We start from the raw sequence: 20483 nt of genomic DNA, 5'->3' as shown, positions 1-20483 counted from the left end.
TTTCTTTAAAAAATTCATAAGTCTATCATTCTCTCAGATATAATTGTAACGTGAACGTTAACGAGAACATGCTTCTTATGAGCTCGACGGATCTAACTACATATTATCGACTATAGATTGCTTTTTTATTTTTCTTTCTTTATTATTATTTTTTTTTCTCTGTTTATTCATTATGAGAGATAAACATGCAAATAACAATTTAAAAGTTTGAAAAAGTCGAATTTGTAAATTAGCCGTCTCAAACGGTTTTTTTTCTTATTTTTTTCTTTTTTTTTTTTTTTTTTTTCTTTTTTTTTTTTAATATTGATCGACCGACTTTGGACCTACAAGATACTTCGTTATTTCTTGTTCCTTTTTTTTCTCTTACTCTCTCTATTTTCTACGGAGGAACCATAAAACGTTCGATTGGAATAATATTAATAGTAATATTAGTAGTAGTAGTAATAATAGTAATAATAATAATAATAATAATAATAATAATAAAAATAATAATAATAATAATAATAATAATAATAATAATAATAAGTATAATAATAATAATAATAATAATAATAATAATAATAATAATAATAATAATAATAATAATAATAATAATAATAATAATAATAATAATAATCAACGTGCAACGCGAAAGTTAATATTATATAATATGTATATAGACGGTACGCGTCTCCGTCAGAAAAATATTCAAAATACATAGAAAGTATGTGTATTTTCTTTTTTATGTCTCTTTTTTTTACGCGTAAATTTACAATTCCTGAATTGGAAAGATAATTTTTCCATAAATTCCATTAACCTCATCCTCCTCCGTTATTTTTTTTTTGTGTTCATTTTGTTTTTAATATCTTTCGTATTGTAATGTTATGAATCACGTCACAATTTAAACATTATTCGTTTCAGCGAAATCCTTGTTAGCTACCTCTTCCTTCAAGCCTGGCCTAAATTTTCGATAGAGGCCGATGAGCGGCGTTACCAAAAGCAACGCCCCGCTTATGGCAATGAAGAAGCCGGCCAAGTAGAAGGAGAGATCATACGATCCGGTGATGTCATATAACCACCCTGAAAGAATAAAGAACGGATCGATAAGGTCGAAGACCCTAGTCGCGAAATTTCAATCACAGACTGGGTTGTTAAAAATAATCTAACCCTAGTCGTCTTTTAATAAGGGTAAATAAGTAGAAGATTGAAAAGAGTCTAACGAGAAAAGGTGGATGTGTTTTGTTGAAAATGTTTCCTATCTATGTAAACAAATTTCAAAGTATATTACGATCCAATAATCGATGGTATCTAACCTTTTTGACCAACCCACTTTGATAATCTAATACCTAAATCTGTACATGAACTCACTTGGAACAAGCAAATGGAACAAGTGAAGGAATTTGACACGGGCATGTTATCAATAATGGATATTTTACCAGCTAACGGTGGACCCATGAGATTTGCGACACCCTGAACAAGAAGTAAAAGTCCATAGGCATTGGTAAATCTCTCGATTGTGATTAGCTCGACGAGAATGATGCTGGTAAGACTATAATTCGCCGAGATAAAGAGACCAAAGGCACCAGATATTGCGCAGAGCATATAATAATTGCTGACCACCATAGGTATCATAGCCGTGACTGCACCACAAAGTGACATACACACGGCATAGACGATGGAAGCATTCGCCCAATCTCTATCACCAGCCCAACCTAGAATAATCTGAAAATAATGAAAAAGAAATAACGGTTAAATGACTGTCGTAGTTGTTCAGTTTAAATAAAAAGAACAACAAATTATTGTGATTACCTCGCCACCCATATTGGTGATACCAATTACCGAAATCAAAATGGAAGCGTCGGTTTCGCTGAAGCCCATCTCAATGGCATTATCTGTGAGATAGACATAAGGTACGTCGTACCAAGTGTGTAAGAGGAAGTTACTGATGGCAAAGAGTAAGAATCGTGAGTCGGCAAAATGGGAAAAGTCCAGCATATCAACGATAAGATCCCAGAACTCCCAAAGGCCGGCGTACCAGACCAATTTCGTTTTGGCTATCGTGGTCATCGAATTCCTGTAAATATCTGGACAGCTTGAGGCTCTCAACCGATACCTGTTGATATTGAGCATGGCTCCTCTATAAGTGAGACTGTGCCTGTGCATCCTGATGTCCTTGAGATAGGCTGTGGGCAGTCTTCGTGGATGTTCCATGGTACTTGAACGGCGCAAAGGACTATCGGAATTGATCTTTTTTAACCACCAAAGATACGCGGCATCAGTCTGTCTTCCATGTTCTTGCTCATCATTTCTCGAGCTTTTGTCTTTTCGATCCTCGCCTTTAAGATCAGCTAATGGGCTGGGCGTTGGTACGAATCTAGCCGAAGGTATACTTATTTGATCGTGAAGAGCACCGGAATCGCTGAAGCTCTTGGAGGATATCAAAAGATTCGGATAATTTTGTAACAAGACGTTATAGACATTTTTTCGAGTACTTAATAACTCTAGTACCTCAAGTGGCACCTTCTCTCCGTTTTTAACGAAAGTAGGCAAACTGACGAGACTGGAGAAGAGCTTATCGTCGTCTCCTTCCTCTTGCAAGCGAAGATTCTCGATAATCATCGCATTCGCCGAAGCAAAACTTCTTTTTGTATCACCGTGAGGCGTTTGAGTTGTTGTATTTGCCGAACTACTTGCGGAAAACGAATCAGCACTGGAGCTTTGCATTCTCGATCTCTTTTTCTCACGATTTTTTCTCCTCTCTTCAGTTTTTGCCTTTGTTATGGTGGTCGTCCACTCGAGATCTCTCATCAAACAACCACATACCGCCAAATTCAGAAACAAACCTGCTAGTATCAACATCGTTCCTCTCCAACCATATTCCGCAAGAAGATACTGAGTTACAGGTGCAAAAATAAAAGTACCAATGCCGCTGCCGCAGACAGACAATCCTGTGGCGAAAGATCTCTTCTTGTCGAAGTAGTAAGCGACGATGACGACTGCCGCAACGAAACATAAAGATAATCCGAAACCGGAAACGACTCCGAATGTGAAAATTAGAACCCCCATTGAATTTGCGTATGAACTCACGATAAATCCTACGGTTGCTAATATACTACCAGCTATCGAGACTCTCCGACAACCGTACCTGTCCGTTAGAAAACTCGCTACTGGTCCAGACAGCAAGGGCATTGCCATAAAAAGACTACCTATCCATGCAGTCTTTGATTTGCCTTCTCCAAAATAATTAAGAAACTCGACGTAAATGACACCGAATGAAAAAGTGATGCCATCCGCTATGAGATTAACCATAAAGGAAGCAGCAACCACGACCCAACCCCAACCACCGTCTGGTGGTCTGGCTTCACAAAATTGATCGAGAGTCGAATTGTCCTCAGAGCTACTGGTAGTCGAAGTAGAGATTGAAGGACTCGGATGTGGCCTCTCGTTCGATAAATTCTGTTGCTGTTGTTCTTGTTGTTGTGATTGCTTTTTCGAATCCTTGTTAAATTGAACATGATGTTGTTGCTTTTCTTCTCTCGGTGATTTACCGTTAACGAGTCTTTCCGTACTTTTCTCTGTAAGTGAGTGACTCTTCGACGAGAGAGGGATCCTCGTTGGTGATCCAAAAAGCGAATTTCTCTCGTTAAAAACATTCTTCAACTTTTGCGGACTAAACGAGTCATCTTTATAAAGACTTCCTGGTCTCTTTGGTGAATTATTCATACTTTCTGTCAACTCTTGTTTCGCTTCTTGTCGTATTCTCGATCCAGGCTCTAACCACTGATCGCTATAATTCTCTACGAGTCTTTTCTCTTCGCTGTTATCCTTATACCTATTTAAAGCTTTGGAAGTGTCCTCTAAGAGAACCTCCATCATTTTCTGTCTTCCAGTATTTTCTTCTGTCTCTTCCAGACCCATTTCGAAAGGTGTCCTATTGGTAACCTCAATAACAATCTTTCGATCATTCGAATCCAATACTCCATTTCCCTCCAATGACCCAGATTCCTTCGGAAAACCATCGTTTCTCTCACCTATCGATCCATTTCGTTCATTCTTTCGACTATTTCTCTTGCCCTTGAACTTGGTCCAGTCAGCCATATTGGCGAACACCGTTCGACGAAGGAAGCGTTCTTCGTTCAAACGCAATTTATCTGACTTTGTGTCGAATGACATCAAAGCCCACCTTCGATGTTTCTTCTTGTGATTTCCCTTCTTATAATCTCACAATGAGAATCTAAAGAAAATGAAAAGAGAAAAGAAGAAGAGAATATGATTTCTTTTCCTCACTGAGGTTTAATTGTTTTAAATTTCGTAGAAAACTTCACGGAACTTTCAATTCAAAACCGATTTAGTTTCGTCCTTGATTTAAATAATGGTAAACACGGCCACTCGTATAACTGCCTAGTAAACTGACGACGTAACGGCAACAGCAACGCGGACGCGAACGCAGCGTAATATGAGAATATGATGTCTGGACGCAATTGGCCCGTAACCACACCGCCACCATCGCAAACTCGATCAAAAATTCGGCAAGTCCTTCTTGATGGGCCCCGTTTATGCTGATGCTTTTGCTTCTGCTGCTTGATCAGGACCACCTCCTCCTCCTCCACTAAACAATCGTCAACCCAGGCACCCATACGGCGAACGATACTGATTCGGCTCTAACGGTGTATTCTAGAAAAAAAAAACTTTCGATTATCTTCTGGTCAGGATGTTTCTATCTACTTCATTAGAAAAATATGCTGGTCGTGTGACCTAGTAAGTCGATTTCAACACTAGGAATTAAAGTAAACTCTAGTATTTGATATTTTGCAATTTTTGTTAGAAAGAGAGAAAGAGAAAGAGAGAGAGAGAGAGAGAGAGAGAGAGAGAGAGAGAGAGAGAGAGAGAGGATCAAACTATTACATTATATACATAAGTTTAAATGTAAAATAAAGATTTTTGAAATGTTCTATTGCTACAGTGATAGAAGTGATTTCTAAAATAATTATTATTCATAAATTGAATATCGAACGTTCAATACATTCGACTAGTCTGATCTAAATTCTTAACAAACTATCAAGTGAATTATAACATAAGCTCTATTCGAAAGATTTCATGTGAAACTGAATATTTCACTCTCAATTGATATCGAATATGACAAATAAACGATATTGCTATATTTGATTAAGAATCCTTCTAATATCACTCGTGTTCCCGAGATTTAACTCGGCGAGATACGCCTAACAGAGACGAGATCCGCTTCTGACATTTCGTAACCGGTCGATGTAGCTGGCTCGAGTTAGAGTCGGCGATTATAAATGAAGTTCATTGTGTATGAGTTGCTATCAATTTAAGGATTTAACGTTGGCCACGGTGGTCACGTGGTTCTCTCTTGAGATACACTACGACCATATCTTCCTCCCCCACTGCGTTTCGTCTTCTTCTTCTTCTTCTTCTACCATCATCTTGTTCCTTCTTCCTTCCGTATTCATCGAGATCGTTATCTCTTACGAAATCGTCTTTCTATTTTCTTTTTTTTGGAAATAAATTTAAATTAAAAAAAAATAAAAATAAAAAGGTATTTATATATTTTTTTACTTAATATAATTCGCATAACAAAATTAATTACTTTTATTTGTTTCTTAATATTATTTTAGTTTCTTAATATTTTCTAAATACATTCTCCGTAATAATTAAATAATGAAAAATTCAATAAATTTCAAAGATCCCAACGAAAAACAAATCAAAACGTTAAATATTCACAAACTTTAATGACACGATATCTTCTGCGATTTTGAAAGTTAGCCAAGAAAACGTATTAGAAGATGAAACTTAGATACGCTTACGGTCTAAATCTGATCTCCGCTAAAGCTTTCGTATCTTTCCTTGAATGTAGCTTTTGGTAACAATTAATTGTACGTGCGAATGTAAACACAAATACACACACATACATATATAAGAAGAAAAGCGATGCAATGTTATATTTTAAGGTTACCAAGCAAAGTCGAGCCAATATTTAACGAGAATCAACATACATTTATATCGAAGATATAATAGTTGTCTTTGCCCACCTGCGCCAATCTTCCGAGTTTATTTACGTGCTCTTCCTAGTATTCGTGTATTTAAAATCTATCATAATACCCCTGAATATTATCCGAGAATGTTTTTAGCCGAGCTAAAATGTCAAAGATCGTATGAAAAAAAAAATAATAAAAAAATAAAAAAATAAAAAAATAAAAAGAAAGAAAGAAAAGAAGTAGAATCATTGTCATTCTAGAAAAACAGAAATTCTAATATTTTAGAGAAAAAATATTAAATATTGTCCAATATCGAAAAAACTAAAAAATTGCGTTATTACAAATGTTTTTCTACAAAATTTAACAAAAAACTATGTATTAATGCACATATTAATTTTGCAACCACATATATTAAAGGTTTAAAGATCAGACAAATTAAATCTGTCAAAGAAAATATTTATTTAAAAAAAGGATTCAATTATTTTTTAAATAAATTTGAATTTTGAAAAATTTTGTTACACCACTATTCATTTCACGTCAACTTCTTGTTTCTCAGTACAAACACGCTCTATCTCTCTTCTAGCCACTCGTTGAATTTTAATTGATATCTTGTCATTTTTAATGACATCTATCCCTTACTTTCAATAGAGTTATTAATCCTGTACAACCTAATTTTTTTTCCATTTCCAAATGAAAAAATAGTTCAGACAAAAGTTACTTGTTTTTTCACGTAGAATATGTTGCCGTTATAAAAAATGTGTATTTCCATTAAAAAGAAAAAAAACCGAAATTAACTTTGAAATAATGATTTTGAAATCTTTCACTCAAATAAAAACAATAATATTTCTTGATATCAAATAACTTTCATCTAAACAATTTTTCTCCCAAAATATCTTATTTTCGAGATAAACATTTGTAACGCTATGTTTTAAACACCCAGTATATATTATTATTATATTATATTGATTATAACTTAGACTTAAAAAAGAACACTAAAAACCTCGTATATGAATTAATAAATAATTTCATTGTGATAAAATGAAATAAGATTGAAAAAAAAAACACATACATATGAACCTATATATTGAGTTGATAACTAAGTGATTGCGGATTTTGCCAATAGATATTCTTAGTATATTCTTTTGTTTTGTCAACGTGTTTAAAGAACCTAAACTATATTATTTTCTTGTTGTTTGGACTTCCGTCTTTAATTTAGCAAAAAAATGTATCGATTAGTTATTTAGTTTCGTTTTTATCCCAATTTAAAAATGGAAGAACAAGACGTGCATTTCAGACATATTTTATTGTATTATTTCTGAAAAGGCAGGAACGCATCGTAAGCACACAAGAAGTTAAGTGCCGTATATAGGAATGAAGCCTTGAAAGAAAGGCAGCGTCAAAATTAGTTTGCCAAATTTCGTTCTAGTGATTTTTCACTGAAAAATACGCAACGATCTGGCTGTCCAGTTGAAGTTGATGAGACTATTATCCAAGGCCATTATCGTTTCAAATCGTCATAGCACAACACATGAGATTGCAGAGAAGCTCAATGTATATCACATATATGCATTCAAAAAAAAAATTAAAACAGCTTGGCTATATCAGGAATCTCAATTCATGAATCCCTCATCAACTTAAGGAAATTCATTTGACGCAACGCATTAGTATCTGGGATTCGTTTCTAAAACTCAACGAAATTGATCCATTTTTGAAACGACTGATAACTGGCGACGAAAAGTGAATAGTTTATAATAGCACTAATCGGAAAAGATCGTGGCTGATGCAAGATGAACCAGCCCAGACGACATCAAAAACTAAGATTCACCAAAAAAATATTATGCTGTCAGTAGGATTATAAAGGAATTCTACACTTTGAACTTTTACCAAAGAACTAAACGATTAATTCAAACGTGTACAACTCGCCAAACTGAGCGATGCAGTTCAAGAAAAGCGGCCAGAATTGGCAAATCGTAAGGGTGTTGTTTTCCAGCATGATAATGCAAAGCCCCACACATCTTTGGTTACTCGCCAAAAATTATTGGAACTAAATTCGGATGTGTTGTCACACCCATCATATAGCCTTGACCTTGCGCCTTCAGATTACCGTTTATTTCATTCCATGCAAAATCCCTTGAATGGTAAAATTTTTATGACATTGGTGATATAAAATCACATTTAATTCAGTTTTTTGCTGGTAAAAATCAGAAGTTTCAGTTAACATGTAATCATGACACTATCTGAAAGATGGCAAAAGGTCATCGACAAAAACGAACAATACCTAATTGAATAAAGTTATATTCTAAGAAAAAATTTTGAATTTTCCTTCTTATTTAAAATCCGCAATCACTTAGTTGTCAATCTAATATATCACACTTAATTATGCGACTTCAAAGTTACATGCCATTATAAAAGGTTAAATATAATAGAATACAAAATCCTTCAGTTTTGTTGAATGACGTCGTCTAAAACATGCCCAGGTGTCGTAATCCTTATTAATAATTACGGCGCTTAATTCACGAAAAAGGGTGGACCGCTTCATTAAAACAGACAACCGGTGGCCTACTTTCTTTCGGCTAATATAAAACAATGTTCGAGGATGTGTACCTTTGTTATCGTGTCTAACGTAGAAAAGGCAGATAAATTAAGTGGATTCTCTGCAGGAATGTTGAAATATTATATATATATACTATAAGATATACAAAATAAAAAGAAAAAACAAAAAACAAAAAAAGAAAGAAAGAAAAATGATTAAATAAAGAAAATAATTATAAAACTTGAATAAATAAATAAATAAATATCAAATTATTGTAAAATATTAGATATTAAAGACAAAATCTACATAAATAAATAAATTCAGTCATTGTATATATAAGATTAAATTCTTTTTTCTTTATCTTTTGTTTTTGTATCATTTACAATTCTATTTTTATCTTCTTCTAACGCAGCACTATTATCCCCTTATTTTTAATTAACTTACGCAAAGATATCGTCATTGAAGGGTAGAAACAATCGTACAATAATTGAACATTTGATTGTTTGAGCAGACAACGTGTCGACGTCTCAACAACGTACGATAAAATGAAAATAAAGAAGAGAACATAGACGAAGAAAGCAATGAAACAAGAGTAGACACACAAAAGACCTTCGACTGTAGGGAGTCGATGCAATCGGTAGATCATAAACACTATTGTGATCACTTTCACAGTATCGACGCCTTTGAAAGGGGCTGTGGTGTACAAACGCTTATCGAGAGAACTTCTAAAGATAACACAACGATGTTGTCCCTCCTACGAGTAAAATCGAAAAAGTTAAAGGAAACAGATTCTCAATATTGTCGACGTTCGATCTGTCGGTTAAAATTAGCGATAAAAGACAAGAATGACAAATCAATCTTTTCATTCCTAACTACAAAATTATTGTATTTTCTTTTTTTTCTATTCAGTATATCATATATTAATATTTATATATATATAGATATTAATACATGGATATATACAATATATATATCCATTATTCTAGCGACAATATTTTTACCATAAAAAAGAAAAAAATTACATTTTACAAAAATTTATAACGACGCAATAATTCCCAATATACGTGATTAAATTTTTGATCATTATTTTGAGAACGATCGAATAACGAGACACATAACAGTATGTTCATTTGTAGTTAAAACTGTGATCCCTGGTATAAACCAAAGAGCTTATCCTCAAGCTAACAATCATTTTTTTTTTCTTCTTATTTTTATATATAACACAAAAAAAAATGTATTATACGTCGTAAAGAACATTATATAAATATATGGAAAGAAAGATATCGAAAGACTCTAATCGAAATACCTAAGTAATATGTGCTCACTTAAAGTGCCATCAAGAATAATCCACAAAACGAGGTTTTGATAAGATAGACAATGAAATTATTGTTAAATGAAATTTCGTCCTTGAATCGCGAAAAGACGATAAGATTACCTCAGATGAATCCTTGACAAGCTCAAACTTACAAACATTAAAAGTTACGTGCTCCGTCGAACGCTCATTGCAATTTGAATTTTCTCGAGTTTCACTTATCTCTTCGGTTCTCTTTCTACCACGCATCTTTCCTCTCATCCCTCCTTCTCCACTGCCTTCGGCCCACCTCCCACTCTCCCTCTCTCGCGTGAAAGGGAGAATCTGTAAATTCGTCGAACTTCGCGTCTTAAGACCATACTCTCTTCGTTAAACATATCGGAAATCTATGATTTGTTACTACTACGAATCACGATGGCGAATACTAGAAACTTTGGCCATTCTAAAGTTCCAATCAAAAACATTTCTATTCGTGTGCATCAATGGGAACAAATCGTTCGTTATGTATAATACGAATTAATAATAAAATTACTTTTACTAATTTGTTATTATTTTCCGAGTATGATTTTCAAAAAAAGAATACATATATATATAATTAATACATATTACATAATATCTATGTGCATAAATTGAATAGGAACGAATATTGTTAGGAAATAATTCTAATTTTATACTCATTGTTCACCATCTATTATATGCAAAAATTAATGCTTTCTACACTGGTTATATTCATAATTGAATTAAAATTCTTATTCAAATATTGATCATTTAGAAAAGTGTTTAATATAGAAATTAAAAAAACAATAACCAACGCAATAAACAATACTACATATAATTACGATTAACATAATTTTACACTTTGAATAATTTTTGTATATAATGCAGAATAAATTTGCATATGCATGTGCAAATACGAAAATGAATCACTTTGCCTATAATAAAACTAGCAACAAAAAAGAATAAGAAATTAAAAAGATAAAGAAAATAGATGAAAATACTTCGTGAAGAATAAAACAGTAAATTCGAATTAAAGTTTGGCGCGTAATGTTTGAAGAAAGAAAGCACGTGGCTCCTTAGAACTGACAGCTCGGTTATTATCGGAAAGTCGGATAACGTTTGACCGGGAAACTATGGACCTTAGTTATCTCGAAAAAAACGAATGATCCACGGTTTACTACGTGTTTCGACACACCAATGATAATTATTCGTTTATCCATCCATAACGAAACATATTCTTGACACTTTAATGATATCATTTTTATCATTTGCTTCGTCAACCATTGTCATGCTTTATTTACCAAATTCAAAATTCTGTACGTGCTTATTTTTTATTAGTTCCAACAACAAAATTAAAACAACATTTGCTCTCTCTCTCTCTCTCTCTCTCTCTCTCTCTCTCTCTCTCTCTCTCTCTCTCTCTCTCTCTCTTTCTCTTTTTCTTTTTGTTTATTTTTTGAACGTGATCGATCTCATTGTATTATTAACAGAACGTGACTATTCTTGTTTTATTGTTAACAGAATTAATCATGCAAATTTTTGTAACTTCCTCATACGGAAAAAAAAAAATCAATAATTCCTTTTATCATATTTCCATCACATTTCTTAGCCATGATGTTTTATTAATGCCTTAATTAGTTTCAGTAACTAAAAATTCACATTATCGTATCTATGTAAAACGAAATTCTTTATAGTATGTATATATGTATATGTATTTAAATATGTCTTTGTTATATCTTTCTAACGAAGTAAAGAGTTTAAGGGTCAAGAAAGTAAATCCCTTACAATTGGATTTCTTCAGGTAAAATGACAATGTGAAACCATACTAAACGAAGTGTTATTTCAGATTATGACGCTTTTCTTTTCATTTTATTTTCTTTGAAAATTTAGATTTTTCACAAAATATACACACATTCATATATATATATACATATATACATGCATATATATATAAACACATATATAAATAATAATAAGTACAAAATAGTAGGTATTAATGAATAATATTAATAATATCAAATATATATATATAAACCTTATATTTGATTATTATCAAATAACAAAAAAGAAAACGAAATCTCTTAATCGTTTAGAAATAAATCGTTTAATTACTATTGATAAGTGAGATAACGAATCGACAGCTGTTTCAATTCGTCATCACTTACGAGCATTTATTTTCGTGTTTTCATCATTGTTCCGGAGCAATGATCTATCGAACGATTTTTATACGAAAACTCAATAGGAATATCAAAAAAAAAATCGGAAAGAAAATAAAATAAAAAGGACATACCATAACGAGAAAACACGTCATTAAAGTTGATTCCAAAGATCGGTAGAGGAAAGTGGAAGTGATCTCTCAACAATTTTTTTCTTCCCAACGTCCTCTTCCCTTTGAATTGAAACTTCGAATTAATTCGAATACGATCGATCTACCGAATCAAAAGTTTCATAAGCAATGTTACACTCGTGTAGAAAACATGAATACAACGTACAATCCGTTCTGTAACGTTATCGTTAAATAAAAGTTCGTTTACACGATATCCATATGTGTGTATATGTTATATATATATATATATATATATATATATATATATATATATATACATGTACGTGTATATATGTGTATTTCTTGTCGCTCTTGAAATTCTTGAGATTAACACAATCAAAGGACAACACGTCCTTTATATTAAAACTATCGCAATATCTCGTTTCTATTTACGTTCTATCAATCGGTCGAATCTCAAATGGATCTTCGAACTTTTCATATCAACAGCAGCATCACGCGTGGTTCTTCTTATCACTCAACTCGTAAAAAGATTAAACTTCCACAAATCTCTCTCTCTCCCCCTCTCTATCCCCTCTCTCTCTCTCTCTTTCTTCCTCCCTTTCTTTTGTCCCTCTCTGTAAAATATTTCGAACTCTTTTTTTCCTTATTTCTTTCTAATTTATTTTTATTTATATCTTGTAACAACCACGTGAGTTTCACGTTCCATGGTCTAATCTCCGATTTTTCTATCTTTACGTCCCTCTACGTCTCTCTACATCTTTCTCTCTCTCTCTCTCTCTCTCTCTCTCTCTCTCTCTCTCTCCCTCCCTCTCACCTACTCTCTCTTTCATAAAGTCTCGAAAAAACAAAACACAAGTACGACGTGTCTCTCGCGATATCACATGACCAATGTTGAATTTACGCGGGAACTTGCTAAACACACAATCTATTTTATTTTTTTTTTTTCCCCCCTTCCCCACTCCCACCTCCTAAGAAGATCAAATCTCGTGTCTCGAATTTCTAAATATTATATATGGTTTTTTCTTTCTATTTTTTTTTTTTTTTTTTTTTTATCGAAATTACTTCAAATGCAAATAAATGCTCCCTCGTACGCGAGCGCCGAGATGGCCGGGTTAATACTGATAGCTGCCATCTAAGCGCACACTCTTCTCGGGTCTCTTGTATATATATATGTTTCTTCTTCTTTTTCTCCTCCTCCTTCTCCTTCTCCTCCTTCTCATCTTCCTCCTCCTCCTCCTCCTTCTCATCCTCCTCCTCCTCCTCCTCCTTCTTCATCTCCCCTCCTCCTTCTTTCTCCCTTCTTCTACTTCTTCCCTCTTTCGTTTCTCTTGCAAGCTAACTCATATTTAAAATAAAAGCGCGCGCTTTTCCTTACGATTCGAATAATCTAGATAAGACCCTAATTGCGACTGTATGATATTACATACATCGTACTAATCATTATATATTATATATATCATATCATCCTATCATCACCTAATTGTCGTGATTAATTTTCTTAGAAAAATAAAAAGGTATTGTTCTAGTGGACACTTGAATCGTATAATCAACTATATTTTTTATTTTTTCTTATATATATTTTTTAAACTTAATTAAAAAAGATTTTTGGATTAAAAAACATTTTTTGTGAATAAATCAAAATTAAATTAACATTCGATATCTGAAGATAAATATCTGCACCTACATATGTATATATGATGAATCACTAAATAAGACTTTTCGAATAACTAAAATATATATTTTGCAATGAAACAGATAAATTTCAAACTTACTTATTCTTTTTTTCATCTCTTTTGCACAGTCATTTGAAGGTGAATATGATCGTTCGAAATTCGTCTTTTTATAAGTTGCGAAATTGTGTCAGCACACCAAATTGTATAAAAAAAACTGTGAACTTTGCCTCTTAATGACGCTAATAACCCATACAAGCAGTTGGCGCGATAATAAATGAAAAAAAAAAAAAATAGAGAAAAAAAGCATATTGTAGTAATAAAAATATGTCGATCTATTTGAAAAAATATTCATATTCTTGAAATAAAAGAATTTGTGTTAAACGAAATATGATTTCTTATTAATAAAATAAATTTTTTTCTTTCATATTCTTAAGTATCTTCAAAAACAACAAAAAATATTTTTGATCCAGTAGAATTATGATTAAAATGAGAATGATTTCTCTTAACAAAAATAGATATTTCTTGTGATAATACAAACTTCGATAAACTACTTTGTTCGTCACTAAATTAATTCTTAGATCATATTGAATATAAGTTATACTTACAATTACACAGTATACTTAGTACAATTACATAGTATCCATAGTATACTGTAGGTTTCACATTATATAACTTGTTTTTTTTTTCAACACAAAAAATTGAATTATAAAGAACTAAACATCTGCAACATTGTACATACAAATTTACTTATATAAATGCCACACATTGCTAGCTATTATCATAATCTTGCTCTAATTTCTATTTTGAAACTAATTCCATGAAGGATATTATTTTACTGAACGGCAACGAGTTTAAATATCATCGAGAAAATGATTTGTAATTATATATATTTTTTATAATAAGGAGCAGACTCTCTGTGGGATAGTCTTCGTGAGCTCATTAAATTAAATATTCTTGTGACTAGCTAATATGGTTATCGCATAAGATAAACAGGAGAATGACTCTTAACACGGTAGAATTTATCTCCCCGTGACTTGTTTCACTCGTTACTCCAAACATCATCTTGAACTAACCAAACCGTCAGACTCTACCGTCCTTTGCATAACCATTTTTTTAATGTACACTATCATTTGCAACATAGCAAAGTTATAAACTATATAGAGACTTGTAAAAAAAATGAAGAGAAAAAAAAAAAGAATTTTCCATAAAATTCAATGAAAAACAAAATATTCATAAAATTTATCGATGAAAATCGGTTTTTTATATTTTCGATCGTCATGTTTTATTTTCTTTCTCAAACTACAATTACAAACTAAATACAAATGAAAATCTATTTCTCTAATTAATTCGAAGAATTGAAAGACGCAAGTATATTGCGAAAAAATATGATATCGCGTCGACGTGACGTTTGATCGATTAAAAATGAGAAATCTTCTGAGAAATTCGCTTATAAGTAAGATATATATATATATATATATAGAGAGAGAGAGAGAGAGAGAGAGAGAGAAAGAGAGAGAAATTGTTTACGTCTTTCGATCATTGCCCGATTGTAAGTCACGCTGCGTAATAACTTCTATCATAAAGGCATTATTTCTCTCTTTCTCTCTCCCTCTCTCTTTCTTTTTCTCTTCCCTTTCTCTTTTTTTTCATTTATTCAACTCCAATTTAATCAACTTGTTGAAAGCAATTTTAATAAAAAGACTAATCAGCTGTCGTCGAATAATTAACCATGATTATTATATTATCTGACACCGATGTACTCTTATCGCAAAAAGATATCGAATATATAAACGCAATAAAGATGTAACGAATGAGATTTCTTTTTTGTGAAAATCAAAGACATATGCATATATATAAATCAAATATGATGATAATTGAAACGACAATTTTAAACGAAACTGAGAATAAGCCGTTTTTCTTCATTGAATTTATCGTATCTCTCGAAACGATATCCTACGCGATTCGTGAAATTACTATATATATGTTTACGTGTTCTCTCTCTCTCTCTCTCTCTCTCTCTCTCTCTCTCTCTCAATCTCTCTAATATTACGCAACATATCACTATTTCGTAGATTACATCAAGCACGTATTTCCCGATGTCTATCTTAGTGATTATTTTAGAAAAAACAATTCAAAAAGACAAGAAAATTGACAGTTTCAAAAGAGATAGATTTTGTGTATTTGTGTGTATGTAATATATATAATATAATATATATGTATATATACATGTTTTCTTTTATTTCTTCATCAGAATGTTTCTAACCCACCATAAAGATTTTACATACGTATTACCCACGGTTGACACGGAAGAGAGACTACATGTTCTAACACACGCATATCTATACGTATGCATACATGCAAACATCTTCACGTATCGATTTGCAAACGTATAGAGTTCTTGTAGCGAATGACGTAGTTACTAAAAAATATATATGTCAGAGAATATATAAAGGGTGAGGGATAGAGGAGAGAGATATATATATACATACATACATACATACATACATACATACATACATACAAACATATTCACTCACTCACTCATTCACTTACACGCACACACACTCACATAAAGAGAGTTGATGGCATCTTCTATCATGATAAAAATAATTAATTTACCCATTTCAGATTTAAAATGATCTTACCAATATTTCAACGCTAATGCATACACACACATGTATCTCAGTATAATCTTTCAAATATTTAAATAAAGGCGAAAAAATCTTTCTGGTCCATAATTCTACATTAAACATAACAATTTTATCACGATTCTCTGTGAAACGAGCTCGGTAAAATTTGATTTTTAAGGCCCCTAAGGTAGCAACACTTTTTACTCTCGCAACTTCTCATGAAAGTGTCGGGTCATCGACTTCGCTTTTCACGCTTTTCAACGTCTCTAGTTCTCTACTTTGACGATGAAAAAACGTTTCCCGTAGATTTTATGAAGATCGTACGATGATATTCGTCAAAGAAGAAAGAATCTACAGATTCTAAGAGCTCGAAACAGTTAAAAGAGAGATACAAAAGAGAGGGAGAGAAAGAGAGAGAGAGAGAGAGACAGACAAAGAAAGAATGTATGTGTGTGTGTTTCGAATTAAAAAGAAACGATTATAAACGAATAGGGGAAAAACGTGAAGAAAAAATGCAAAAATAAAAAAAAAATATTCGGTCTTCTTCCGGTCTTTGTTCTTTCTCGCGAAGATGGATAAAAATATAGTTCCGCGGTACGGGAAACAGAAATTGGTCTGATAAATGGTTAAAAGGATAATAAGATAACTCTTATTTAGTGGCATGTACTACCGGTCGTCCGAATGAGTCAGTTAATTTGTGTTTAATGTACTTACTCTCGGCGTCTTTCTATTTCGCACATCGACTTCAATCATTTTCGATCGAATTATATTATAATTAAAATATCAAAAGGAATATTTAATATAAATAAAATAAATACAAGACAATAAAATTCGAAATAAACAATTTTCTCCAAAACAAAAATGTATTCGTTCTTTAATTCGAATTTACCGCACTTTTCGTTTTCCAAAAATAAGGTTATTTATAAACAGCGATGTGAAAGGAATTGAAAAGGCGCTAATTCCTTTTTGTTTACTTTTTCTTTTTCTTTTTCCCTTTTCTTTTTGTTTTAATTTACCTCGACGTTGAAAATTTCACGTCCCGTTGCTCCTTCCCGCGAAGAAAGGAGAAAACTGGTAGAAAGTAAACGCTTCGCTTATTCGCAATAACTTTGATTCTCGATAGTAAGAAAAGATATTTTTTTATTATTTTGTTTTGCTTTTTTTCTATTTTTATATGATGCTCAATTTTCTTAATTTTCCCAGTCATAACAACTCTTTTAATAACTCTTTAATCATCACCATAATTATCACTAAGATTAATCTTTAAGATAATGTTTTATTAGTTGCAGACAAATGATATCAACATGTATTTAATATGAAAAGAATGTTGTTTTATGAATAATGATAAAAATGTAATAATATGATAAAAAAAATCGGAGATAAAAAAATGTTCTTTTTTCTTTTTTTAATTATTTTTCCCTAATTTTTCTTATAAACTTAGAATGGATAATCTATTATTTCATATGATTGGCTTTGCTCGCTTATCGAATTCATTGTATGCATCCACATAGTTAGGTATAATTTGTTCACAAAGTCATATATAAATACGACAGGTGGTTAAATCTCTCTTAAAGATCGTCGTTGTTCCAAGAAATAGTTGAGGAAATATAAAAATATAGTTGAGGAAGGGAGTTAATATAGATGGAAAGAATTTTTATTTTTTTCTTTGTGTCTTTCCACGAAATAAATCATTCGACGACCCGTCGATTAATCAACGTTCAAGAATTTAGCTAAAAACATCATCGTTTCTTTTTGGGCATATACCTAATTCTCTTTTTACATGATTTTTTCTAAAACTAATCTACCATGTAAATGGAGAATTAGGTAAACTTGATTATAACGACGATAATATGATAAAAACAAATAGAAGTAAACAAAAATTTTTTTAAATTTTTTAAAATTAAAAAAATTAAAAAAAAAATGAGAAGAAAAAACATTCGACCTTTTTCTCCTGATATTCTTTGAAATACAGATCGATGCTAATCGTTTTCTATAATTCAATAGTGTAAATATGTCAAACCGCATTCTGATCATTAAAAGATCATAAAAAGCTATAAAAAAATATAATTAATGATACATGTTTGATAAATACATACGTATCGTCTACTTCTTAATCAATTTCAATAAAATTCGAAGTTCAAATATTGTGACCATTAGCTCTTGTCGTGGTGACGGCGATACCTCGAGTATATTTTTGATAGACTCGAACTAAATTTATTGACACGATCATTGACATTCAAATCGTTCTACGTTGCCATTTAAATTTTGATATTAATAATAATTAGAGTTTCTTTGGAACATTTATAAATTCTTAATACAACTACATCGCTAAAAGAATCGAAAATTATAACGATTTATACAATTCGAAATCTTTTTCAACACTTGTTGAAAGTTATTGAATAAAAATTAACTCTTTGCAATTATAAGACGAATGAACATTTTTACCTGGTCGTGAGTCAAGTTATGCCCGAAACACGTGATCTTTTATTTTACAAACTCAACAATGTAATGGAAAAGCAAAAGAGGAAAATAGAAATAAATGATAGATTGCGTCAAAGTTGCGTCAATTCTATTTCATAATAGTTCCAATATGGTAAGAATAAATTATAGGTTTCACTGTATATAATCTTTGACTTTACGCGTGTATGGTATGCGTCAATCGTTTCAAATTAATTTTAGCCAATAAGATACCCATGTAAAAAAAGAGAATAAGGATATCCAAGGTTAAAGAGCATAAAAGAGGAAGAAAAAGAATTTGATATTACAATACATTGGAGATCTTTAAGAAATCTGTCTCTCTCTCTCTCTCTCTCTCTCTCTATATATATATATATATATATATATATATATATATATATATATATATTTCAACAATTGAAAAAAAAACTGGAAGTTACCTCGAGAAAACTGCATTGCGGACTACTGCGCCGATTGCATTATGTCATCTCTTCAAGAAATATCAATTCTCAAAAAATTCAATTTTTTTCCCGCCCATAATTTTAGCTCCATTTATACCGATCAAAATTTGATCTCAAATTCTATCGAACTATAGTGAATGTTACGATAATACATATATATATATTTATACGCTTTCTTAATCTCTTTGTACGATCCTAATTACCACGTAATTAAAGATTACATTCAAGAAAATAAGTCAATCCCTTTTATCGAATCACGGGGAAGTATTTGAAAAATTGTTACAATTAAGATCTCTGATAATATATGACACTTGATTTGGGAATTATCAATTCGATAAATAATATCAGATTCGGTTCTTATTCGTTATTAACATAAATCATATGTATTAGTTACTTCTTTTCTGACATAAGCGTTATTTTATATATATATATATATATATATATATATATATATATATGCACATATATAATTACATATTGATACATATATACACATAAGATATGTGTGTTTGGATAATAAGTACTTATATAACTTTTCTAGACATTTCTAAATTGTTCTAATTTGTTCTTTTTTTTTCTTTCTTATGTCAACGCAAAATCATTCTATGAGATTATGTACACGCTATTCATAATCAATCACTATTAATACGAAGTCATTAAATAATCTGAATTTTTCTGAGAAAAAAAACAAGACACCGGATTGTTTATGATCGTTATTACTGACAATTCTTTGAAATCAGTTTAGGTTTTCCATTTTATAGAAATCTAATAACAATAATAATATCAAATTGGAATATATTCAACCTCGAACGCGAAAATAATGCTTTATCGGCCATTCTTGTCGCAAGATATATATATGCATATGATATATATATATATAGTTTTTTACGATTAATATGTATCCTAACGACGTAATCAGATTCGTGATAAGAAAAGCCAATGAGCGACCGATATTCTTCTGCTTCTCTCGTTTGCATATACTCAATTAAATCTCTAATTTTTAAATTAAGGTTGAACAAAGAGATACGATTGAACAAGTTGAAGATGAAAAAAAGAAAAAAGAAAAAAATAAAAAATAAGAAAGAAGAAGAAAAAGTAAAAATAATTCTTAAGAATAAATAATCTTTGTTCGTTGTTCAGAAAGGTTTTTTTAGA

The 20483-nt window shown here is 31.5% G+C and overlaps 1 protein-coding gene across 6 annotated transcripts in view; it reads right to left on the bottom strand.

Moving 5' to 3' along the window:
• Positions 1-634: 634 nt before the first annotated feature.
• LOC124947963 overlaps positions 635-20483 on the bottom strand; it is a 23669-nt gene continuing 3820 nt past the window's right edge. Inside the window, exons 1-4 of one of the 6 annotated variants that reach the window (XM_047490846.1) lie at positions 13170-13268; positions 1789-4653; positions 1416-1701; positions 635-1059 (exon numbers count right to left, since the gene is read on the bottom strand). In XM_047490846.1, the coding sequence (XP_047346802.1) occupies positions 881-1059; positions 1416-1701; positions 1789-4152 (2829 nt within the window). In that variant the 5' untranslated portion in view covers positions 4153-4653; positions 13170-13268 and the 3' untranslated portion in view covers positions 635-880. The other 5 variants (XM_047490845.1, XM_047490842.1, XM_047490844.1 and 2 more) reach the window with 5 other exon arrangements.

This window comes from Vespa velutina, chromosome 3, assembly GCF_912470025.1.
Source record: "Vespa velutina chromosome 3, iVesVel2.1, whole genome shotgun sequence".
NCBI lineage: Eukaryota > Metazoa > Arthropoda > Insecta > Hymenoptera > Vespidae > Vespa > Vespa velutina.
Note: the sequence above shows the minus strand (reverse complement) of the source record. Positions and strands in the feature narration are given on the sequence as shown.